Source organism: Lolium rigidum, chromosome 7 (assembly GCF_022539505.1).
Source record: "Lolium rigidum isolate FL_2022 chromosome 7, APGP_CSIRO_Lrig_0.1, whole genome shotgun sequence".
Classification (NCBI taxonomy): Eukaryota; Viridiplantae; Streptophyta; class Magnoliopsida; order Poales; family Poaceae; genus Lolium; species Lolium rigidum.
The window spans coordinates 294,497,948-294,522,239 of record NC_061514.1 but is presented as its reverse complement, the minus strand read 5'-3'; the positions used below and the strand labels follow the sequence as shown (position 1 = coordinate 294,522,239).

General features: G+C 41.0%; 1 protein-coding gene and 3 long non-coding RNA genes across 5 annotated transcripts; 3 read left to right on the top strand and 1 right to left on the bottom strand.

Moving 5' to 3' along the window:
- LOC124669673 lies at window positions 1–9,194 on the bottom strand. The gene is made up of 24 exons (XM_047206242.1): window positions 9,183–9,194; window positions 8,617–8,794; window positions 8,010–8,181; window positions 7,125–7,246; window positions 6,926–7,017; window positions 5,948–5,990; window positions 5,655–5,712; window positions 4,622–4,770; window positions 4,428–4,498; window positions 4,179–4,349; window positions 4,010–4,078; window positions 3,517–3,618; window positions 3,346–3,435; window positions 3,089–3,167; window positions 2,912–3,011; window positions 2,744–2,819; window positions 2,421–2,600; window positions 1,849–1,971; window positions 1,691–1,774; window positions 1,389–1,573; window positions 1,148–1,286; window positions 988–1,047; window positions 797–901; window positions 1–434 (listed from the first exon to the last, which is right to left on the bottom strand). The coding sequence occupies exons 3-24, from the start codon at window positions 8,147–8,149 to the stop codon at window positions 321–323; spliced, it is 2,352 nt and encodes a 783-aa protein (XP_047062198.1). The 5' UTR covers window positions 8,150–8,181; window positions 8,617–8,794; window positions 9,183–9,194; the 3' UTR covers window positions 1–320.
- A 7,876-nt stretch (window positions 9,195–17,070) lies between these two features.
- On the top strand, window positions 17,071–18,256 carry LOC124674907. Its single transcript, XR_006993098.1, has 3 exons — window positions 17,071–17,473; window positions 18,008–18,054; window positions 18,168–18,256. It is a non-coding gene; the product is annotated as an uncharacterized LOC124674907 (long non-coding RNA).
- Window positions 18,257–18,262: 6 nt separating this feature from the next.
- On the top strand, window positions 18,263–21,078 carry LOC124674905. Of its 2 annotated transcripts, XR_006993096.1 has the most exons (5): window positions 18,263–18,330; window positions 18,808–18,894; window positions 19,820–19,922; window positions 20,386–20,495; window positions 20,606–21,078. It is a non-coding gene; the product is annotated as an uncharacterized LOC124674905 (long non-coding RNA). The 2 variants fall into 2 exon arrangements; XR_006993095.1 differs by lacking the exon at window positions 18,263–18,330 and having other exon boundaries at window positions 18,555–18,894.
- Window positions 21,079–21,564: 486 nt separating this feature from the next.
- On the top strand, window positions 21,565–24,004 carry LOC124674906. Its single transcript, XR_006993097.1, has 3 exons — window positions 21,565–21,612; window positions 21,727–21,888; window positions 22,366–24,004. It is a non-coding gene; the product is annotated as an uncharacterized LOC124674906 (long non-coding RNA).
- Window positions 24,005–24,292: the final 288 nt, after the last annotated feature.

The window sequence follows — 24,292 nt, the reverse complement described above, 5'->3', positions numbered from 1 at the left end:
TGGACACGAATATAAAACATCCATGTGTTGATTAAATGAGTTTGCACCGACTCTGACTGCAATCACAAAATTAACCGAACTGTTCTGATGCTGAGGTTAAGGCTACATACAGGTTTGACACTCAAGGTATGGATGGGGGAGAAGGATGGGACCAATCGGCCCTACATTATTTTGTTGGAACTTCCATTTGGCATCAATAAAGATTGAAACTAATAAACTCGACAATTGCCTATCAACCAAAGACGACAAGAGCTATTTGTTGTCTATCTTGGTCGCTTCATGCTAATACTTCTGTTGTATGTACACAGGCTACTCATAACCTACATGAAGTAGCTTAGAGGTGTCTTCTTCCTAGATCCGCCTTCGCCATAGAGATCGTTCCACTGAATAAGCTCATTCATATTTGTTGAATCGGATGATATACTTGCACATACCTACACACGAGGCAAGTTATGTTAGCATCACAAGTTTATGAACTCAGAGATAAAGAAAACATCAAATGATAATGTTTGCCTGAATATATATTCATGTGCCCTAAAAGAAGAAAGTGTGTTTATCTAATGCTAACCCATAACAAATCAATACTGGTATTTCGTTACTCTCATATCTTGAAACTAAGCCCTCAGAAACTGTAGTCAGCAGTTGCTATATACACTTGAAGATGGACCAGTTTCAGAGGCAATATGGCATGAAATCTATTCATTTAATAAAGTCTGGTTTGCATACAGTTTATTTTTCTCCCTTCTTTTCCTTGTTTGGACAGGGTAAGAAATAGATTAAACAGCAGCAATATTACCTGCTCATGCGCATGCTTAAAATCACTCAAATTTAGGGAACGGACATCACTGCTAGAATACTTAGGAGGCAAGGGTTTATTTTCTGCTTCTGCTAAGGATCTCTCCTGCAAGTAGACACAAAATGATAAATCAGTGACTTGACACAGAGCACATACAGAATTAGTACAAGAAATAAAGCATTGAAACTAACCTTCTTCTCTTTTTCAAGGATTTCCCTTATGGGACGATGTGCAGCAGTAACACACAGATTCTAGGGGAAAAATAAAGTTGTCAACAAAAAGAATATGAAAAGGCATCTGTTAAAAGGACATAAAATAGGAAACAAACACCTCAATATAAACATAAAATACCTTCAGATCACTGCCTGAATACCCCTCAGTCAAGTTGGCCAGTGCCTCCAGATCTACATCATCTGCCAACTCTTCTTTGGATAGTATTACGCTAAGAATCTTTTTCCTATTGGTTGCATCTGGTAAATTCACCATCAATCTGAACAATAGTTTCCGACGAGTTATTGACTTGTCGGCATGCCAGTGCCACCATTTGCATTTATTTGTGGAAATATAGACCTTCCAGATGTATAACCCTTACCTCCTTGGGAGCCTCCTAATAACAGCCTCATCAAGATCAAATGGCCTATTTGTCGCAGCAAGTACTAATACACGTTCTTTAGCTTTTGTTCTCAGACCATCCCAGTTCACCATAAATTCATTTTTCATCTTACGCATAGCTTCATGTTCCCCAGGGTTCTCACGTCTACCCAGCATGCCATCAACCTACAAACAGGGACAGGGGGGCATAGCATGAGCTCTCCAAGGTAAGCCAAACTATTGTTATGCTAGCTTGTTGAATCATAATCATATCATCAGCAACGATGGAGAATTTTAACTGACCTCATCCACAAAAATGACACTAGGTGCAATTTTGCTTGCAAGTGAGAACACAGCTTTCACATATTTTTCTCCCTCGCCAAACCACTGTTACAGTTACACGTAAGAAAATATTGTACTACAAAGAGAGCAATCTGGATGAGTATCTGTTATGGGAAAACCTTAGAGGCAATGCTTGACATTGATATGTTGATGAAGTTAGCACCAGCCTCTGTTGCAACAGCTTTAGCAAGCATGGTCTTCCCCGTACCAGGTGGACCAAAAAGTAATATTCCTTTGCATGGCTGGTGCAAAATAAACAATCAGAACAACATTTGAACACAAAGGAAAAAATGACTGAGAAAATAATATGATCCAGCAGTAATATTCCTTTACATTCAGTTTGAAGGTATTCTTGTTGATTTTTCAATTAAATTTGTATTAACTAGAAACTACAAGGAATAACTGCTGCACGCACACGAAGCCAATTATATACAAAAAAACTCACAAACGTATAATACATAAAAGTCAAAATAAAATAATAATGTTAGAAAGCTCAAAATAATTGTGATAATGGACAAAGAACATGTATGGGCAACAGGCACAAGAGAGGGAGAGATCTTACTTCAAAAGGAAAATGGCAAAATAACGAGACATTGTTACAGGTGGAAACAGATGACTCAGAGAAGGAAGATGTAGAGAGTATTTCAACAAATAGTAAGCAAACTTATGAAGCTCTGAGAATGTCTCTTACCTTCATAAGTTGTCCCTTGGAGAACAACTCTGGCCTTTGTAATGGAAGCATCACTAATTCCTTCAAAGTGTCCTTGACATTCTCTAGCGCTCCAATGTCGTCAAAGGTAACACCTATCTCATTTGGAGGGATAACATCACTAAGAAGCCTTTTTTCAAATTCATTCTCCGTGGCAACATCCTAAGAATGACAAAGGATGTATGTAAGTCATATGCACCATTAACATGATAAGGGCCAGAGCCCAAATAATATTTCATTACCAATACTTTACTCCTGGCTTAGTATCAATCTTAAAGGTCAAGCCCAAGCTCAGCCTGACTCACCTTGAGTGATTTCTTTGTGTTCTTTTTCTTATGGTCATTTTGCATGCTTTCCAACAAATCAACCCCATGCTGAAGGCTGAAATATAACAATTGCAGTAAAATAAACATCACAAAACCAAAGAACTTTTTAGCACAACGGTGTGAAGTGTACAAGGTTTTAGAAGAAACCTTTCACTAGAAAGAGCAACAATCGCATCCTTTCCAGGAGTTGGAACAGTACAATTCATAACTTCATGACTCAAAGTGTAACCAACTATTTTATCAACACCTGGAAACAAACATAGTAGACATATGATGCTACATGGAGTTATACAGGAAAGAAACAACATGTAGGATTGTACTCACATTCGTTTGTAAGAGTTCGATCTTTAACACATAGTGTTGTCTCTACATCAGCACATTCCAGACCATGGCGAGTTAGAAACTGCATCCGATTGCAAGAAGATATTAGTGAAATACGAGCCATTAATTAATATATAGTACTCCCTCCGATCCATAATAAGTGTTGGGGGTTTTGTTCAAATTAGCTCAAATTTGAACTAAACCCCCAACACTTATTATGGACCGGAGGGAGTACATTATAGATAACTAAAATCACTTACAGATTGAACTTTTGAAATGTTAGCCTTTGCCTTCAGAATTTCGACATCACGATCTAATAGTTGTTTCCACCGTGATAATTCCAAGTCATCCTGTAGCATGTATTCAGAGTTAAACACATGGAGAGGACACTGCAATATAGATATCATTCTTGATTAAACAAAACGACAAACCTGCGGTGGCTGTATTGTCACTTTACTAGGGAAAACCTTAGTGACATGCTTCGCAGTCTTCACTGCTTCTTTGTTTTTATCATTCACTCGGCCAAAGCCATCCTGCATTGACATACATCAGACTGCAATAACAAAATGTGCAGTGTAATCAAAGCAGTGCATTTAAGACAGAAGCCATAGTTTAATTGATAAAAAGGTCCAGTAAGAAAAATAATACAGGATGCAGTGTAATAAGAAATACAGATATATATCAGAAATATATTTTTCAGTATCATAAGCTGACAATGTGGTGTAGTACTACAGTAAAATATGAATATAAGTGGGCAGAATCAGCCATCTTCTGTGTCTACATCTCATTATCAAGTTTGTTTCTTCCCCTGGTAATTCCTACAAAATCTCCTAATTTACTGTGTAGCAACCAGATGGCCAAGATCTGAATATAAAGGATTATAGTAGTGCAACAAGGTACTTTCAGCAAAATCAGAAAGGGCACCTGGAGCGCAAGGTCAAGTATGGCTGCTTGGCTGTACTGGAACTTAAGGAAAGGAGACCCATTGTTCAGCTGTATATATATAAACAACTTGTTTGTTAGCTAAATGGAAATGAATGTATACTTCATAGTTATGGATTGGGGTATAGATTATTATATTTCTAGTAAGTACCTTGTCTTTCCGAGTGTCTGCCTGGGTCTGAGACCCAATAATAAAAACACCCTCTGGAAAACTTTCAAGCTTACTCTTTAGACCATGATACGAGTAACTGTTCCCACACACTTTTTCAACGTCCTTCAGAAATAGGATAAGAGGACCATGCTCGCGTTCTTCACAAACAAACTGTATCAAAATCCCAGTAAGTAATAGGGACAAAGTAAAAAATACTGAGAAAGTAAGGGGTGGGAAGACCGTACGTACCTCAAATATTACATCAAATGGATGTTTAGCTCTCTCTTCCCATCCTGGACCATCAAGGCACAAATAATCGACTGGAAATACAGATAAACATAAATAAGTGGTCAAGAAAACTAACAATATATGGCAAATATCACAGTTTATGATCTAGCTATAAATTATTAAGTAGATAGAAGCAGCAGGTGGAAGAAACTCGCCTGAACAGAAGAAACCGTGATCAACCTCACAACTGCCCCCAAGATCAATGCCGCCAGCAATCGGTTGGTCGAATCTGACTCCAACTTTTGAGGATGCATTTTCCTCAAAAGAAAGTCGCACTTCACCCTGTGAACCATAATCGGGAGCTCTGCAGATTGCATGATTTATCGCAAATCATTAGTAGATGAACATGAAATATGCAAATGGCAACGTCGAGAGATGTCGTTTGAAAACAAAGGGAAGGAATGCTAACATAAAATACGTAATAGGTAATAATTCAGAAAAGCCATATACTACTGCGACCACTAGTCCAACACACATCATCACAGGTTAGACCAATAAGAAGAAACTCAAACCAGCGTGGTTCTTTTGTTCCATATAAAAGAGTTCGGGATGGTTTTTCATGATTATTTCATCAGCAAGCCCGTTTGGAATCCTGCATCCAAACAGGGCTAAATCACTTGTCTTTAGCAACTTATGTTCATTGTATGTTTCAAAATAGTTTTTGAAGATATGCACGATACAAATAATTTTTCGTCTGTAGACTCTCCTACTAAGAACTGCTTATACCATGAAAGGTACTCGTTTTTTTTTTTGAGAAAAGGCAAAGGACTTTGCGTTTCATTTCATTGAAAAGATAGTTTGGTTTACATCCTCCTAGGAGGCAGATTACAGGTTTGGAGGTTTAAAACATCAGTGCACATCCCAAGTGGGTGGCAGAATTACCCTTAACCCTGGCACCTGCCCGAGCCCAAAGTCTGATTTCTTCCTTGATGTTATGTGTCAGGACTTGTATGGAGGCTGGGCTCCCTCAAAGACGCAAGCGTTTCTGTGCTTCCAGGTCATCCAAGGGATGAGTAGGGTGGCAGAAGCTAGGCCTTTGCGAAGCGGCGTGGGCCTTTGCGAAAGGTACTCAGAGTAATCGATATAATAATAAATTAAAAACATCTAGAACATTCACATGTATCTCACCCTATCAATGGAATGAATGGGTGCAAATTAAAAAATCCAATATTAAGGCATGGGTCACACCTTGGTCCTTCAAGGATCTTTGTTGATTGCGAAGAACCAATGTATCTCACTCTATCACCTGACAAAACATCAGAAACATTTTACTGCTATATAAGGTGGTTCCATTACCATAATGAAATGTTATGAAAACAAATACTGGAGTCCTTTTGCATGTTATAATATACCAAGGAAAAATATAATGCCACCATACACAATTTGACAGTTACAACATCTAGACTTAAACTAAAGACAAAAGCCCAAAAAATAGTGATGGTAAGAATTCAGTGTCCATACAGAAGCTGTGACCATCTTACCTTTTTTGTACACCACTGATTCCTTTGACTTCGATGACTGTCCCTGAAAAGATGAAACATATTCAAGTTCCAAATCATTGAATTTAAGAAATAACAAAGAAAAGTGAGGCAAGATGACCACCCCATCCCCGGCCCGGCCCACTTAGTGTTATCTGGCTGTTGTTTATTCATAGATATACAGTTACATTTAGAAAGTAGTTAATAAAATTTCTGCTTCATGCCTTCATCCCTTTTGCACGCAATTCATATGTAGCCGCTGAAGCAAGAATACACTTACAGCGGTGGAGTAATTTACACCAGAACCAGATAGATCTAAATTACATATCAATGTTCATTAAACATGAGGTGCGCTAAAATCAAAATGAAAGATGAAACTGTGTCATGGGCCATGCCAGGGGCAAAAGGCCTGAGGGACATCATACCAACAACCTGGGACGTGCACTAACCCCCCCCCCCCCTCTCTGTAAAATCAAGATTGTAACCTCTTAGGAGGCGTGTAACAAATTCTATCTTTTCAATGAAATGAAAATTTGTAACATGAGGTGTCAGCGTATAATTAACTAATGTTACACCTTTTGTGTGCTCCACTCTTCCCTTTTGGGCTGAACTCCTACCTCTTTTCAATATATCAAGACAGAATTCTTTTTATTTTTCTCAAGAAAAATAAACAGTAGCAATACTGTGAATTTATTACAATCCTGCGGTATAGCTTATTTAAAAAATACTAACTCAAAGAAAAAAACATTTCAAGCTGTCAGATAATAACAGCGGCATTACATAGATAGTACTAGCATGATTGCAGAGAATGTTGAAGTAGAATAGCGCAGGCATATCTCTCATCTCACAAAAGGAAGACAAATGTGTCATCTCACAATCAGAACAGTATCTCTCTCAGATAGAATTGGTTGTGCTTTCTTTAAGAAAAGCTGAGGTGGCTCTGTTCAATATAAGCATTGTAGCTATGGTTAAGAGGCTTACACCCAACAGCAACGATGAATCTACGACGAGCAGATTAGCATTGAAGTATTTGGTCAGAGCCTTCACCAATGTTTCTTGGTATATCTCAGACCCTACAAAAAGGAAACTGTTTTAGTGAACACTCCAAGCATTTAGCGTTGAACAAAAATACAATATAACTAACAGCAATACCCGTAATTTCGTTGAGTAAAAATGATACCTGCTGGACCAGATAATAATACTCGTTGAGAAATGAAAGATATCTTTTTTGTCCACTGCATGGCATTCTTACAACACAAATTTACATGTGCTGGTGTCAGGAGAGAACTTTTGGTATTCTCACTGCAAGGATGAGAAGTTATTAAAGATAGTTCTTAACCCGAGGACCAATCAATCAACATGCAACAGGCCAATTAACTGGGAAAAAAGCAGGTTGTACTAGAGTTATCAGTACTCACGAGCTAAATGCACGTGTGTTGCTACAGACAAAATACATTGGACTATTAGATATCCAATAATCCGCTACTGATAAAATGATTTTACACTACTCAAAGACCCAGTGATCGTTCATGCGCTTGATATTATATGTTAGTGCTCCTTGCTTCTTAACTAATACTAACTATGGTAAATTTTATGCTAATTTAGGTGGCAAGCAGGACCACCAACTCAGCCATTTGCAGCAGATTTAATGGGTCATATCAGGAGGAGTAGAAGAGATCCACGCACCGCCACCACCAATTGAAACATTTACAGGAGTAAAGATTAGTATATTCGATGATCTTGCACTATAACTGATCATTCTGTCTACCATTATGTCACATCTTATACTACCTGAAAGACCATATGACTTTAAAAATGAGATTTACAGATTTTTTTTGCAATTATTTTCCAAACTTTTTCAACAAGATATGAAGCCAAGGAATAGTATGTATCTTACTGGGACTCTGGGACTCTGGTGCCACTGGGAGTCATGCAGTCAGCAAGGAAAACAAATTTGCATCTCTAAATTAAGCTTCAAACTATTGCATACATCTCCAAATAAATAATGGCAAACGATATAACAAAAGAGCTGCTCTTTTCAAGAAGAGAGTTGTAGTCTATATACCTCAGGTAATATGGGAAACTATCAAATGACTCTGATATATCACTTGCGCTAACAATTGCATTCTTCAGATCTTCTTTTAATAGTTCATGTTGAGCAAATGGTACATTTTCTTCAGAAGAAAACTGGCCCTGCTCCTCCATTGTTTTACATAAACTGCTGACTATCTCTGTATCTAATGAACAAAAAAGAGCCATTCTTTTAGACTCGTTTTTCTCTTGATGCATAAGAAGAAATAAAAGGTACCCAGATTTGAGGAAAACAATAGAAAATCCTCTTATGTTTGCTATTCCGTCCATATCACAAATAGATAACATTTTGGACATTGACGTAGTCTTGAAGATTTACTTTCACCACTAACTTCTACTATAATATATACTGTATAAACCACAGAAAAAATATTACATTATGAGTATATTTTTCGGCACAAATAACATATGATTTACACTTTCCAAATCTAACTATTTGAAACAATATTTATAGTAAAATTTTTCTATTTGTAATATGGAGGGAGTAGCATCTCCTGTTATCTTGAATGCTATAAATGCTATGAACTTAACATATCACAAGTTCGAATTATGGCCTTAGGGAAGAAATGAAGTTGTCTCACCATGAGGAACTAATGGAGGGCGGCCATTTCCAAAACTAAATGGCACTGATAACTTGGTCCTTTTACATGATAACTGATCCAGTGTGCCTCCGATAACTGGATACTGCCCTTGCGGAAACACACACGAAGATGACAAGGCCGATGTGCTTGATTTTTCTTCTGGAAGCTGCTGAAATATCTGCCAACATGTTAAGGAGCTTCCACATCTGAAATGCATACTTATCCAGACAAGGTGTTTAGTTGCATTGCTAACCCCACATTTGCAAAATTTTCACATGGAGTCCCAAGTTAGCTCTCCACTCTTCCATGTGGGCAATGTTAGCATGTCCTATTTTTTCCAGTGTAGTTCACTATATAGTCCTAAATAAATATATAACTAAATACAATGCATTGAGCAATAATTATACTTTGTAGAAAACACACATTCATCTTATACTCTCCAGGCAAAGACCTAACATAGCCAGCCTTAATTAATAAAGCAAAGTAGCAAAACATCCAGACATGCCGCTAGTCACCAATAGGAGCAATACAAAGGTATTAAGAGTTAGTGACAAAAAAAAGGATACGTAAGCATGCCTCCCGAGCGAACTAAAAATAACTTCATCGCCTCCAGTCAAGGTAACCTTAGAAGGCCTGTCTAAGGCCTTCCCATTTACATGGACAGCTTTGGATACAAAGACTTCAAGGGCAGCTCCCCTCTGGTAAACAGGTGAAAATTGATAGTCAAAACCTCAAAACAATTAGTTCACGAAGAACAGAGTATCAGTATAGTAAACAAAAAAAAAAAGAATGCAGCCTTACCCTAACATGCTTCAGTTTGCAAACAAGTGCTCCAGGATATGAGTCGGTCAGTTTCAAATCATGTTTGCCACCGTGGCCAACAGTAAAATGGGTAGAATAAATAGGGATCGACGGATGCTGAACAGCACAAAGAAAATATAATCATGAGCAAAGACAATGATTGAAAATTAGCAGACTACATTACTAATACTACAGAACTAAGTGGAGAATCAGAAAAATGGTAAGGTAGACTCCCTGGTTACGAAAAAAGATGCCAACAATTCAAAAGAAAATTAACTGTGAAATGTTATTATTTAAAGTAAGTGATATACAAAAGCAAGAAAAAACTCATCCAATCTGGTTGTCACTCAGAATGATAGATAAATAGATTAGAGCGCACTCAAATGGTCCAAATCAACTAACATGAAATTTCAGAGTAGCGTCTGTTTCTACTTGAAACCCCAAAAAAGAAGTGTTCAAGATTTTAGAAAATCAGATGATTACACACAACAGTAATCATTGCAACGATTAGCATCATACCATGATGTCTGCCTAGTTACGCTAAAATTTGAGCAGGCAAACAATAGCAAACCTGTAGTTACAAATGCAGACTGGATATACTGAAGATAAACAAATATCAGCATGACGGATTTTAAAATTGCGAAATGCCATTACTACTGCAAGATCGCAGAACCCACATTCACGAACCGTGATGCTTACTGAACTCTGACACAAAGGCACTATACATGTCGTCAACCGGATAATGTACCGAGGCAGCGCGGTAGCTAAACGAGAATAACTGCTCTATGTACTCTGTTTTCTTATTGAGGATTCATGATGTAACAATTCTTTGCTCCACTTGTAAGAAACACTAGTTTCAGCTCGGCGAGCACATGATGGTTCAGACTTGCCATGTAGAAAGTAAGTCTGGACATGATACGAAATGGAACTCACAACGGAGCTCCGCGGTCAATTGTGCAGTTCAATAGGAGGCTACAACAGTTGAATTATCCCGTTGGTTATAATTGCTATACTGCGGTCACCAAATAGAACTGTAGAAATGCTCTGATATCATCACAACGGAGTTGCCCTAAACAAACAAACAACATTACCTGAACAGATTGGGAAATCAGCCTCCCCCAGGCCAAAGTCCGTCCACTGGCTTTGTGCTTCGTCTTCCACTGCGCCATCTCCTCCGCGGTCGCCTCCTCTGGCGAGAGGAGGCGCCTGGGCGTCCTCTTCTTCCTCGCTGTGCCAGCAAAACAGGGCAGTCAGAAAGGGCAACCAATCCAAACCCTAGCCTCCGGTGTCAGAAGTCAGAGCGGCACGCACCTCCGGTGGAATTGGACACCGTGGACGACGCCGGGACGGGCCGCCGGGCCGGGTCCGAGGCGCCATCTACTACAAGGCCCGGTGCCTTGGCCGTCTCGTCGGGGGGCGGTTGCGCCTCCGGCGCCTTCTCGCCCTGGGCCTGCCACTATCACCACCGGAGGAATTAGTCAGATCAATCGGTTGCCCGCGCGGGCGGAAGCGGGATAGGGAGAGACGGGGGACGGGCGGGCGTCGAGACCTTGGCGCGCTTGCTGGGGCGGGTCCGGGGCCGGGAATCGGGCTTCCCCTGCCCCGCAGGGGCAGGGGCAGGCGCGGGGGCGGGCGCGGGGACGGGCGACTTGGCGGCCGCGAGCGGGTCCTCCGCGGCGGGGGGCGGCGGCGTGGAGGCCTCCTCGGAGGAGGAGGAGGCGGGCGGCGGGCGCTTCCTGGCGGAGCTCCGCCGCGTGTCGACCATCGCGGGCGCCCGCGGCGGTCAGGGCGAGGAGGGGCGAATCGTAATTTGGCGACGGTGCGGGGCGTGTGACGAGACGAGACGAGACCACGGGGTGCTTTGGTTTCCGTTTACGGATCGCGAGGTTGGTGGTGGTGGGGAGGGGGGCAGCTTATTTATACGGCGCGGGCGTGTGGGGCCCGCTGGGGGAGCTGGCGGCCGCGTCAACGGGAGATTATTTACCGACGTTTTCACGCAAGGAAGGAAACGGCCGGCTGATCGCCTGGAGCCGAGCCGCAGCCTTTTCACCGCTTCAGCTTCTTTTTTTTTTCTCCCTTGATTGATTCTGGACGCTGCCGACTCGGAGACGAGACGTGTGCGGTGTGCGCCGTCGAGCGGCGGGACGCTGAGGCTGAGCTGTGCTGTGCTGTCGCGGGGTGGGTGCGTGCGGTGGCTGTGGTGTGGGGTAGGTGCGGTGTAGAAACGGGGGCGTTTAGCTTGCGTCGGAATGGGTTTGGGATTAGGAAGTGTTTTGGTGCTTTGCGATCGCGGCGTCTCCTCGTGTGATCTCTGCCTCTGCGGGGAGGAACGGATGGTTTTGGTTGATTCGGGACCAGGGTGCTAGGGAGAAATGCTCTTAGGGCATCTTCAGCGCGTTCGGTTTGGACCGTTTCGCTGCGCCCAACGCAGCTGCCACCTATTTGCCTATTTGGTCTATTTTTTGGAAAATGGATTATTTAACTACACATATTTATAAATAATATAAAATAATATCTAACAAATATAGAATAATATCAAATAAAATGTAGCATGGTGAAGGAACGAAATGTGCCATAGTTTGAACAAATATAAAAATTACAAATTGAGATTGTCAACTCAATTTTTGCGCTCTAGGATCTCCTTCTGCCTCTTCTCGAACCAAGCTCTCTTCGCCTCACTCATGGTGGTCAAGTCGGCGCTCATGATCAGGTTGTCCTCGGCTTGCCGTTTCAGCTCAACTTCCTTCTCCTTCCACTCCACCTCTTAGGCTCTTGCCGTTGCTATGAGCTCAATTTCTTTCTCTTTGAGTTCAATTTTCCTAGCCCTCGTCTTGGCCTTCACCTCTTCAATCTTAAGCTTTCTCTTTTGGACATCGAAGAAGTTCTTCATGTCCTCTTCCTTCTCCCGGCGCCTCCTCTCATCCCTCTTGTCTGTGGACACCTCTTTCTCAGCATACATCTCCTTCAAGGTGCCGAACAATTGCATGGCCGAAGCATCACGCTTCATGTCGGCCATGGTTGGCTTGTGGCCTCGTGGACGACTTGCACGAGAAGCGGAGCTACCGCAAGGCTGGCCACCATCAAGGTCAATGACCGTAGGATCTTTGGCGGTCTTGTTGTTAGTGAAGGTCGCCATGTACCCCTCTTGAAACTTGGGGGTGCCCTCGAGTTCCTTCCAGCAATGAGAGAAGGCAAAGGTCTTTCCTTCAATCGCCGTTTTGAAGAAATCCAAAGCTTGCCACACCAAGAGCAAAGCAAGACAACAATGACAAACATGTGTGCAAATAACGAAAGAACAAGTTGAGGTTAAGAACTATACCAAATCCTTTATGCCGATGCCGTTAACGGGAATCCGCTTCACGTGATCATACGCCGCCCGGAATTTGTTGCATTCCGTTTGAATTGTTCCCCACCTCTTTTGGAGGGACAACTCGTTGTGGTCGCTCTCAAATGGCTCCTGTCCGTACCGGTGATGTTCATGGAAGTATTGATAGATCCGGCGCCAGAATGCGGTCCCCTTCTGCTCAACACCTATCAATGCATCTTGCCCAATGGTCAACCATCCATCGACGAGCATTTTGTCCTCCTGCGGCGTTGGTGGTGATGGGGAGGAGGGTAGCTTATTTATACGGGGCGGGTGTGTGGGGCCCGCTGGGAGAGCTGGCGGCCGCGTCAACGGGAAATTATTTACCGACGTTTTCACGCAAGGAAGGAAATGGCCGGCTGATCGGCAGGAGGAGCCCCGCAGCCTTTTCACCGCTTCAGCTTCCTTTCCGTTTCTTTTTTTTCTCCCTTGATTCTGGACGCTGCCGACTCGTGTGGTGGGGAGGTGGCTGTGGTGTGGGGTAGGTGCGGTGTAGAAATGGGGGCTTTTAGCTTGCGTCGGAATGGGTTTAGGATAAGGAAGTGTTTTGTTGTTTCTTTGGCGGCGTCTCCTCGTGTGATCTCTGCCTCTGCGGAGAGGAACGGATGGTTTTGGTTGATTCGGGACCAGGGTACTAGGGAGAAATGCTCTTATCCCGTGCACGGAAGGTCACATGCATGTTTGTGTCGTCGATTTCATGCTTTAAGATTTGTGCATCAGTGTTTCATCAAGTTTTATTGAGATTTATTGTGTTTCACTCTTGTCACACACAATGAAATGCAACGATACTTAATGAAATCATGCACGGGAGGTACTAGGCATCTCCTGCGGCCACACAAATGATCATGGTTGTCCGCTCGTGTGGACAAGAGGCACCAATACACAGCCGAGCCGTTCAACGCGAATAGACCGATATATTCGCGACAATCTATTTGTCGTAAAGACCACCAAACCAGGAAAGGCAGAAATACATACGTTGCAACTTAAGCGGCAGATGTGTTGGCGATGGCGGCAACATCAGCGTTCGGGTAAAAGTCGTGTTTGAGAACACGTCATCAAACGATATCGTGTTGCCAATAGTCGTGCGTAAGCGCTCCCAAAAAAACATGATTGTCCCTCACCCGTAAAGGTCTACTACGAGAATCATGGTTCTAATGCCTACTGTCCCGCCGGTCGTAGCACGTCGAAGGACGGGATGAGGAAAACGAAGAGGAGGTTGCTCATGTGTCTCGTACTAGCGGCTAGGGTTTGCGTCTGGGTTTATATAATGTTGAGAAGGTCGTACGGCGTAGCCTATGTCCGAGTTGACACAGCCACGATCCAGAAAATCTGAAACAAAACGGCTGCATTAACGGACGTCGTGTCGATGCGAGGCGGGCGGAGGAGGAGGAGGAGTGCGCGAGGGCTCTCTCTCTCTTCTCGCTCAATACAAGAACGTACTAGCACGGTCCCCTTGTAAACCACTCCACATCTTTCTCAACTAGCAATGTGGGACTAAAATTTAGTTTCACCTTTGCCAAATATGAATGGGCTAAAGAGAATTTCAAAATTTGTATAGGACTATGGGCTAAGGCCCAATGCCAAATTCCAACACATCAGTGGCGTTGGTGGTTCTTGATGTAGCAATGTGACATCACAAGTATGATTCCCTTCCATGGAATATGTGGTACTCCTTGTAGTGCAGGGAGCTAGAGATTATCATTGAAGCAATGCTTGTGTGTTTTATTGTAGTCTCGATAATGTGGTTCTTTTCGACCGCCATCAACATCCTTCCTCCGTGTCATGGTCTGTTCATGTGGCTTTATCTATGACATAGCTCAGTTTTGGTTATCTTTTTTTTGTGTTTCGTTGTTGTGCTAGATTTTGTAGCATGTTATGTTGTATCTTGATTCGTCCAATTATTTGACATATGGTCCAAGTCGGCTATTGTCATCTAATAATCAAGACATAGAGGGTGTCGAACTAGTGGTTTGATTCCTATGGGGTTGGAGATACAACCACCATAGGGATGGTGTGCAAGTAATCTATGGTATAGCACTCGGTATTTTCTTATGAACCGGTCCATGACTGCGGCTTTATCTTCAATCGAATGTTCATTTTCACTTCTTTCCTTTAAGAAGTGCACGTTCACTGATTTTTCTCACTTTCAATTCTTCAATATTGCCAGTTTACCACCAGGGCCGGCCCATAAGGTGGGCCAACGGGGCGACCGCCCTGGGCCCTCGCAAGGCAGGGGCCCTGGCCCAGGTAGTATTTCAGCACAAGGATACCTTGTATTAGAGTATTAGGTCCAAGAAAACAAGAGAACAAATTGGAAAAGGAGAACAAGCAGGTCCAAGACCACCACGTGAGGTTACCAAAATGTGGATCGGTATGCTTTAAAAATCTAATCGATCGGATCGTTCTCCGCTTTCTCCTCTATTACTCGCGTGGTCAACTCGTCTCCTTTCTGGCTCCCCCAAATCTCTCCAATCCCAGCAGATAAAGCTCTCTTGATCCTTTCCAATTCTGAAGTGGCCGCATCCTTTAATGGAGACCAATGGTGCTCTTTTGTTCCTCAATCACCTCTCTAGGAGGTTATTGCATCACAAGTACAAGAACTTGCACTCTATGTGCATTTTTATCAAGGTTTAAAATAGCGTGCTAAATGAAATAGCGGCGACTTCCTTCAAATGCTATGAACGCTATATCGTGCTACTTGCATGCTATATTTCAAATAGCGTTTTGAAAAATATATCAAATATAGTCTAAAAATAAAGGATTTCGCTAAAAAGGTTGGATATTTAGTCCAAAAATAACTGAATCATACATACATAACCACACACAACAAATAGATCTCCAATTTTTCAGAAGGCTAACATTAGTATTCCACAAGGCAACAACATAGTATAAATTCTTTATTAAGAATCATCAGCATTAGCGATATTAAGTTCTAATCTAGAATAGGAATCAACATATTGTAGTTCATTACCACCGAAAAGTGAAAGCGACTTAGCTTGAAAAAATAGCACGCTAACGCTATGAAATTTTAGCACGATATATAATGCTATTTTACAAATAGCGCCATAGCGAGCAAAATTACTAAAATTTAGCGTAGACCCTCTAAATATGCTATTGCGTGGTATTAGCGGAGAAATAGCGCGCTATTTTAAACCTTGATTTTTATACAAAATCTTGTAAAGTGTGTTCCACTCATACAACAACTTGTCCTAGACGTGCACAACTCATACAATTCAATGTGGTGGCGACACGTGGCAGTTTCCAGACAGGAGAGGAAGATTTTTATTGCAACGTTGAAAAAATATGATAATTGCGAACAGGTCCTCGCCCCAACTAACGGACGACTGAGTGTTGAAGGATGCAGGTCAAGGAACCTGCATCAACAATTTGGCATCGAGCCATATGCCCATATTCGGGTGCTTTTGTTCCCGTGTGAGTTTTGTAGTTTAAAAACCAACGATATAATGCTATATATTTAATGTGTTGCTTCTGAAATACAATGCATTCTAAACTTTTGTTTGGTTAGTAAGGGTCTTTTTTGTGTCTCGCCCCGGGATCCTGAATCTAAAGGTATGATTGCTGCACCCCCATGGGGCTCTCTGAGGCTATCCACGCCAAGCACGTCGCTTGCTTGGGTTGGGTCGCTCGCCTCGCTAGCTTTCCGTCGATTGGGCCACGCGTCATGCAGCGGTTGGACGTGGAGTCGTGCGAGGAGAGACAAAAAGAGTGCCCAGGCCACAAACCCTATCCCAATCCTCCCCAATCCCGCAGCCACGGCCTCCCCAGCTCCCGCAGCCGCCGCCTCCCCAGCTCCCGTAGCCGCCGCCTCCCTAGCTCCCGCTCTCCCCCACGGGTCTCCTCTCCGGCTGGCGTCATCGGCTGCGTCCTCCCAGCGCGGCCGTCTCTGGACGGGCAGGTGGTGGCCGGCGGGAGCAGCGTCGCCGCCACGCGCCATGCCGTCGCTGGGAGGAGCTGGTCACAGAGAAGAGATTTGGTTTGTCTCATATTTGTTTGCTCTTGTGTTGTATTTCGTCCCAGATTTGAGATTCTATAAGATTTCCTTTTGTTTTCTCTATGATTTGCTTGTTCTTCTGTTCTATTTCGTCCCAGATTTTGAGATCCTATGAGATTTCCTTTTGGTTTGTCCCAGATTTGTTCCTTCTGGTGTTCTATTTCGTTCCAGATTTGTTCTATATTTTTGGTTTTTGATTCTTCCTTTTGATTGCTCTTTAATTTACATCAAATTTGTATTCATCCCAGCCCCTTCATGTGCATCCTCGTGCCTTTTCCAGGGGTCACCTTGGTGGTGCTCAGCAGCAGGAGTAAGAGGACGAAAAAAAAAAAGATGGAGCAGCAAGACTACAAAAGTGGAGTAAGCAGAGATGTGGAGGAGCCAGAAACATTGTGGCTTGGTTCTTTCTTGTGAGGTGGAAGTAGGGACACTTTGTAAGTACATCGTGTGATTGGTGCTCTTCTGTCCTCCCTCTCACTCCCCACATCTCTCAGTTTTACAATTTGTGTAGTGAAGAAAATTAGAAGTTTCTAATTCATATTTACCTCGTGGTCTCTCTTTTTGTTTCTCTAAAATTTCATTACTACAAGATTGCATCAGTATTTTTTCAGCTAGCTAGCTCCATTCTTGACGTGATGCTCCAATATCACACTTCTTGACGTGATGCTCCAATATCAGGGGTAAGTGATTCTTCTCTTTTGCTTCTTCAAATACTCCTTATTTCTTTTAGTTTAGGACAGGGGAGGAATACATGTTGCTGCGACGGTAGTGGTCAAATGATCGAACTGATTTTCAAAAGGAATGCTTCATGTCATATTTAGATTTAGAAATCGATGATATGCATGGCCAAGTTTATTATGAGGAAAACATAGCATTTTCCTAATTCTAATTTATGTGCAATACCTCCTACGCAATCAGAAATCGTGTGCTTGATGTACTATATACTATATATATATGTCCATAATGGAGCTTTGTTAGCTTTTGAGTTGCATGGTTTAATTTTAATCGCACCCAAAAAAATTGAAAGCTTACAGGAGAGAATTTTAACATAGTTCTTACCTCTTTTCATAAGATTGTTTTTTTGTTTCTCCATGCCCCTTTTTCAGGCTTCGGTAGGCTATTTCGTTTAGGTAATTGAATGGTTTAGAAGAAACAATAATATCAAATGGAGTATTTTAATCTTGGTGGACTTTTCTTGTTGCAATTTCTTTCAGGTCTTGGGTCCGCTCAATGAATAGCAATGAAAATCTTCCTCCACTAGGTGATTTGAGCTTACATAGTATCATAATATTTCCAGTGTTAGTACTTTTTATTCTCTCCAGTGTTCCTTTTCTTTCTTGTGTGTTCATGTGTTGTTTGGTTGGTCTGCTGCAGCAAGTGAGAACCGGAGGGGAAGAGGAAGATGCATAGAGGGAGATTGAAAGGAGGAGAATATAGTCCGAGCGAGGAGGAAGAGGAGACCTCGCTGTGGCGCGGAGCATCACCGGCCAATGATTGTGATAAGAGAATCACACCCAGATAATAGCCTCCAACTACAGTAAGCTCATTCCATTCGGCTCCTAAGTTGTCTACTTAGTTTCTTATTTATTCCACAGGTAGCAAATTGGTAGAAAGTTTGGTTCAATGATTTATGTGAGCTGCAAAAATAACATCACTGTTCGTTTCTTATTCGTTGCTTATGCTAAGGGAGATAACCATATAAAGGCAAACTGGGTGTCTATTGGCTGAGTAAAATCCTCGCTTACTTAGGTGTTGCTGCGTTGCCACACATATTTACATCTCACCATACTTTGGCCACTGACTCCAAGAAGCTATTATTCTTGGTGGTGAAATAGTCTTTGATAAATGCAGTGAACAACCTATTTTGTCATTTCAAATACCATTTTGTGTACATTATGCAGTATCGTACTCTGACCTGAAATCGATGGCTTTAGCACTGAATAAGCTTATATTTGCAGTAATCTCTTCATGTGTACAGAAAATATCTTCTATGCTGATTCAAATCTTGTGTAAGACATTCATAGGCGCAGGCCACTGTCCCAGAAAACTAAGGGAGATGCACAACCATAAGAAGAGGAACTCAATCAGGAACAATTATACGGTCTCGTCCCTTCCCGTATTCACATGCATCGGAATAGCGAGTTTATTCTTTGTCTCGGTGGAATGGTTTGTAGTTACTAATTTCTTCCTGCAGTCTATGGAACATTTCAAAGATGGTTACTCGGTTTTTGTGGTTTTACTCACTCGATCTTCCCTGGATGCTAAATCAGGGCTTGCTTATTTTAATTCCTATTTCTTTTGAAAAATATCATAACATCGTTATTTGTAAGAATTTGTAGTCGGCAGTTCTCAATTGCTTGATATCCCAACATACTATTACACAAATACTGAAATTATATTGGTTTCTCAATATAAGCTCTTTGTTTTCTTTAGTTTTACCTTAATATGCTATAAAATACGAATCAAGAATGTAGCTTGTTTCTCGATTAACTGATTAGAGTAACTATTGTAAAAGGGCGGTCGATGCAATTGTCATCGCTCGCTTACACTATATCAGCCGAGTGACTGAGGCCAGATTTGAAAATATAATTATGTACTTAACTAGACAAGTTTAATATTTATATTCTCAGTGTTTTTGGCGAGTGCCTTATTTGGTTCTTCTCAGTTGAACTGATTAACATGAGCTTTGGTTAAGCGAATTTCTGTCATGGCATGCTGAGAGCTGGAGCGATCTGGAGCATAGCGTAATATCATAAGTATCCATGATTCCGCTCTTCCAAAATCGTTTTAGATTCTGTTTCATGGCTTCTTATTGATTTACGTATATTTGTGTGCTTATTTGTGAGAAGGAGCTGCAGGTGACACGTGCATCGTTTTAGATTATGTTTGCCGGTGATCAACGATAGTCACTAATTAATAACTACATTTTTGGCATATTCACCTTTGTAAATAGTTATGCCTGTATTTTATTAATGAATCATATATTTTCGTTTCAAGTTGTTTACTTCGCTGAACATGCACTGCAGATGAAAGATGAAAGGACGATGGATTACTGGTTGGCTGGGATATATTTCTTCTGGATGCACAGGTCACCTTCACTCAAGCCAGAGTATTGGTGACGTTTTCATGGTATTTCTACTTAAAGATTGTTCCGATTGGTTTTAGTTCATGGTATTAGTCTACAAATTTCCCTCACTATCTTATGCAACTTTAGCATTAGAGGAGAGTGCTAAGGGTTGTGAAAAAACCATGCACCCTTCAGATTGCTCACTCGGGCTCAACAACATAAATTATGAGAATATTGTTGATTATAGTTCACAATTTATTCGACTAGGAAGTTGCTAAATGTTCAGTGCTTTAGTGATACCGATGAGAAACGCCGGTGTATTGGTTACATTTTCCTGATAATTGTTCTATCAAGAAGTTTGTAATAGTTTGATCCAGCACATCATCTTTTGTGAAAAAAATATATCATTTATCATCTGCTTTTGCTTATCGGATGTGATATTGCACAAGATAAATATTGGAGATGGTGGATCAAAGTAGTACATAGTACTTTTTTTAACTCTGGAATATGGAATTCTTCTGCCAGATGTATGTTAATATTGTGCACAGGATGTTGTGAACCACTGGTGATTTCCAATATACAACAATTCTAAACCCCAGCTGAATATCTTATTCACTTGATTTATTAGTTTCCAGGTCAGTAAAGGTTCAGTTTCTTTCGCTTCTCTTCTTTCTTAGATTTCATGAATCCGTACTACTTATTGGACTGTTAGTGACTTGACTTGACTAATTTGTTTTCATCTTAGGATGACCGCCCATAGGTCACCTTTGGTATCATAAGGTGTGCACCTTCCCAGATGAATCATAAGGTATGCTCTTTCTTATCACTTATCAGCACCATTTTATGATGTAGTTTCGCTAGGATTGTTGCTTCCTGTTTCCGCCCATAGGTCACATTTGGTATCATAAGGTGTGCACCTTCCCAGATGAATCATAAGGTATGCTCTTTCTTATCACTTATCAGCACCATTTTATGATGTAGTTTCGCTAGGATTGTTGCTTCCTTTTCTGATCTAGAGGGGAAATAAGCTTCAGTGTTGCGCAACATAAAGCTTAGAGCCTTAGTTTTGGACGCTGCAAATTGTAGTAAAGTACTACTTGGCAATCTATTTTGTATAGAAAGGCAATGATGTCATGAGTTCATGAGTATGCAAGGTACATACAAGTGATCATGAAGTGGGGTTTATCAAATGAATTTAACTATGGCTTCTTAAAAAACGGTAGACGACAGGGGAGGAATACATGTTGCTGCGACGGTAGTGGTCAAATGATCGAACTGATTTTCAAAAGGAATGCTTCATGTCATATTTAGATTTAGAAATCGATGATATGCATGGCCAAGTTTATTATGAGGAAAACATAGCATTTTCCTAATTCTAATTTATGTGCAATACCTCCTACGCAATCAGAAATCGTGTGCTTGATGTACTATATACTATATATATATGTCCATAATGGAGCTTTGTTAGCTTTTGAGTTGCATGGTTTAATTTTAACTGCACCCAAAAAAATTGAAAGCTTACAGGAGAGAATTTTAACATAGTTCTTACCTCTTTTCATAAGATTGTTTTTTTTGTTTCTCCATGCCCCTTTTTCAGGCTTCGGTAGGCTATTTCGTTTAGGTAATTGAATGGTTTAGAAGAAACAATAATATCAAATGGAGTATTTTAATCTTGGTGGACTTTTCTTGTTGCAATTTCTTTCAGGTCTTGGGTCCGCTCAATGAATAGCAATGAAAATCTTCCTCCACTAGGTGATTTGAGCTTACATAGTATCATAATATTTCCAGTGTTAGTACTTTTTTATTCTCTCCAGTGTTCCTTTTCTTTCTTGTGTGTTCATGTGTTGTTTGGTTGGTCTGCTGCAGCAAGTGAGAACCGGAGGGGAAGAGGAAGATGCATAGAGGGAGATTGAAAGGAGGAGAATATAGTCCGAGCGAGGAGGAAGAGGAGACCTGCTGTGGCGCGGAGCATCACCGGCCAATGATTGTGATAAGAGAATCACACCCAGATAATAGCCTCCAACTACAGTAAGCTCATTCCATTCGGCTCCTAAGTTGTCTACTTAGTTTCTTATTTATTCCACAGGTAGCAAATTGGTAGAAAGTTTGGTTCAATGATTTATGTGAGCTGCAAAAATAACATCACTGTTCGTTTCTTATTCGTTGCTTATGCTAAGGGAGATAACCATATAAAGGCAAACTGGGTGTCTATTGGCTGAGTAAAATCCTGCTTACTTAGGTGTTGCTGCGTTGCCACACATATTTACATCTCACCATACTTTGGCCACTGACTCCAAGAAGCTATTATTCTTGGTGGTGAAATAGTCTTTGATAAATGCAGTGAACAACCTATTTTGTCATTTCAAATACCATTTTGTGTACATTATGCGAGTATCGTACTCGACCTGAAATCGATGGCTTTAGCACTCGAATAAGCTTATATTTGCAGTAATCTCTTCATGTGTACAGAAAATATCTTCTATGCTGATTCAAATCTTGTGTAAGACATTCATAGGCGCAGGCCACTGTCCCAGAAAACTAAGGGAGATGCACAACCATAAGAAGAGGAACTCAATCAGGAACAATTATACGGTCTCGTCCCTTCCCGTATTCACATGCATCAGAATAGCAGTTTATTCTTTGTCTCAGTGGAATGGTTTGTAGTTACTAATTTCTTCCTGCAGTCTATGGAACATTTCAAAGATGGTTACTGGTTTTTGTGGTTTTACTCACTGATCTTCCCTGGATGCTAAATCAGGGCTTGCTTATTTTAATTCCTATTTCTTTTGAAAAATATCATAACATCGTTATTTGTAAGAATTTGTAGTCGGCAGTTCTCAATTGCTTGATATCCCAACATACTATTACACAAATACTGAAATTATATTGGTTTCTCAATATAAGCTCTTTGTTTTCTTTAGTTTTACCTTAATATGCTATAAAATACGAATCAAGAATGTAGCTTGTTTCTCGATTAACTGATTAGAGTAACTATTGTAAAAAGGGCGGTCAGTGCAATTGTCATCGCTCGCTTACACTATATCAGCCGAGTGACCAGGCCAGATTTGAAAATATAATTATGTACTTAACTAGACAAGTTTAATATTTATATTCTCAGGTTTTTGGCAGTGCCTTATTTGGTTCTTCTCAGTTGAACTGATTAACATGAGCTTTGGTTAAGCGAATTTCTGTCATGGCATGCTGAGAGCTGGAGCGATCTGGAGCATAGCGTAATATCATAAGTATCCATGATTCCGCTCTTCCAAAATCGTTTTAGATTCTGTTTCATGGCTTCTTATTGATTTACGTATATTTGTGTGCTTATTTGTGAGAAGGAGCTGCAGGTGACACGTGCATCGTTTTAGATTCTGTTTGCCGGTGATCAACGATAGTCACTAATTAATAACTACATTTTTGGCATATTCACCTTTGTAAATAGTTATGCCTGTATTTTATTAATGAATCATATATTTTCGTTTCAAGTTGTTTACTTCGGCTGAACATGCACTGCAGATGAAAGATGAAAGGACGATGGATTACTGGTTGGCTGGGATATATTTCTTCTGGATGCACAGGTCACCTTCACTCAAGCCAGAGTATTGGTGACGTTTTCATGGTATTTCTACTTAAAGATTGTTCCGATTGGTTTTAGTTCATGGTATTAGTCTACAAATTTCCCTCACTATCTTATGCAACTTTAGCATTAGAGGAGAGTGCTAAGGGTTGTGAAAAAACCATGCACCCTTCAGATTGCTCACCTGGGCTCAACAACATAAATTATGAGAATATTGTTGATTATAGTTCACAATTTATTCGACTAGGAAGTTGCTAAATGTTCAGTGCTTTAGTGATACCGATGAGAAACGCCGGTGTATTGGTTACATTTTCCTGATAATTGTTCTATCAAGAAGTTTGTAATAGTTTGATCCAGCACATCATCTTTTGTGAAAAAAATATATCATTTATCATCTGCTTTTGCTTATCGGATGTGATATTGCACAAGATAAATATTGGAGATGGTGGATCAAAGTAGTACATAGTACTTTTTTTAACTCTGGAATATGGAATTCTTCTGCCAGATGTATGTTAATATTGTGCACAGGATGTTGTGAACCACTGGTGATTTCCAATATACAACAATTCTAAACCCCGACTGAATATCTTATTCACTTGATTTATTAGTTTCCAGGTCGATAAAGGTTCAGTTTCTTTCGCTTCTCTTCTTTCTTAGATTTCATGAATCCGTACTACTTATTGGACTCGTTAGTGACTTGACTTGACTAATTTGTTTTCATCTTAGGATGACCGCCCATAGGTCACCTTTGGTATCATAAGGTGTGCACCTTCCCGGATGAATCATAAGGTATGCTCTTTCTTATCACTTATCGGCACCATTTTATGATGTAGTTTCGCTAGGATTGTTGCTTCTCGT

Bases quoted from the DNA above. Each gene is read 5' to 3' on its own strand.
- LOC124669673 (XM_047206242.1), bottom strand. From the start codon at position 8,149: ATGGAGGAGCAGGGCCAGTTTTCTTCTGAAGAAAATGTACCATTTGCT. The intron at 1,972-2,420 runs GTAAGAGACATT...ATTTTGCACCAG, and splicing joins CCAAGGGACAACTTATGAAG to CCATGCAAAGGAATATTACT. The intron at 435-796 runs GTAATATTGCTG...CCTCGTGTGTAG, and splicing joins TTAAGCATGCGCATGAGCAG to GTATGTGCAAGTATATCATC.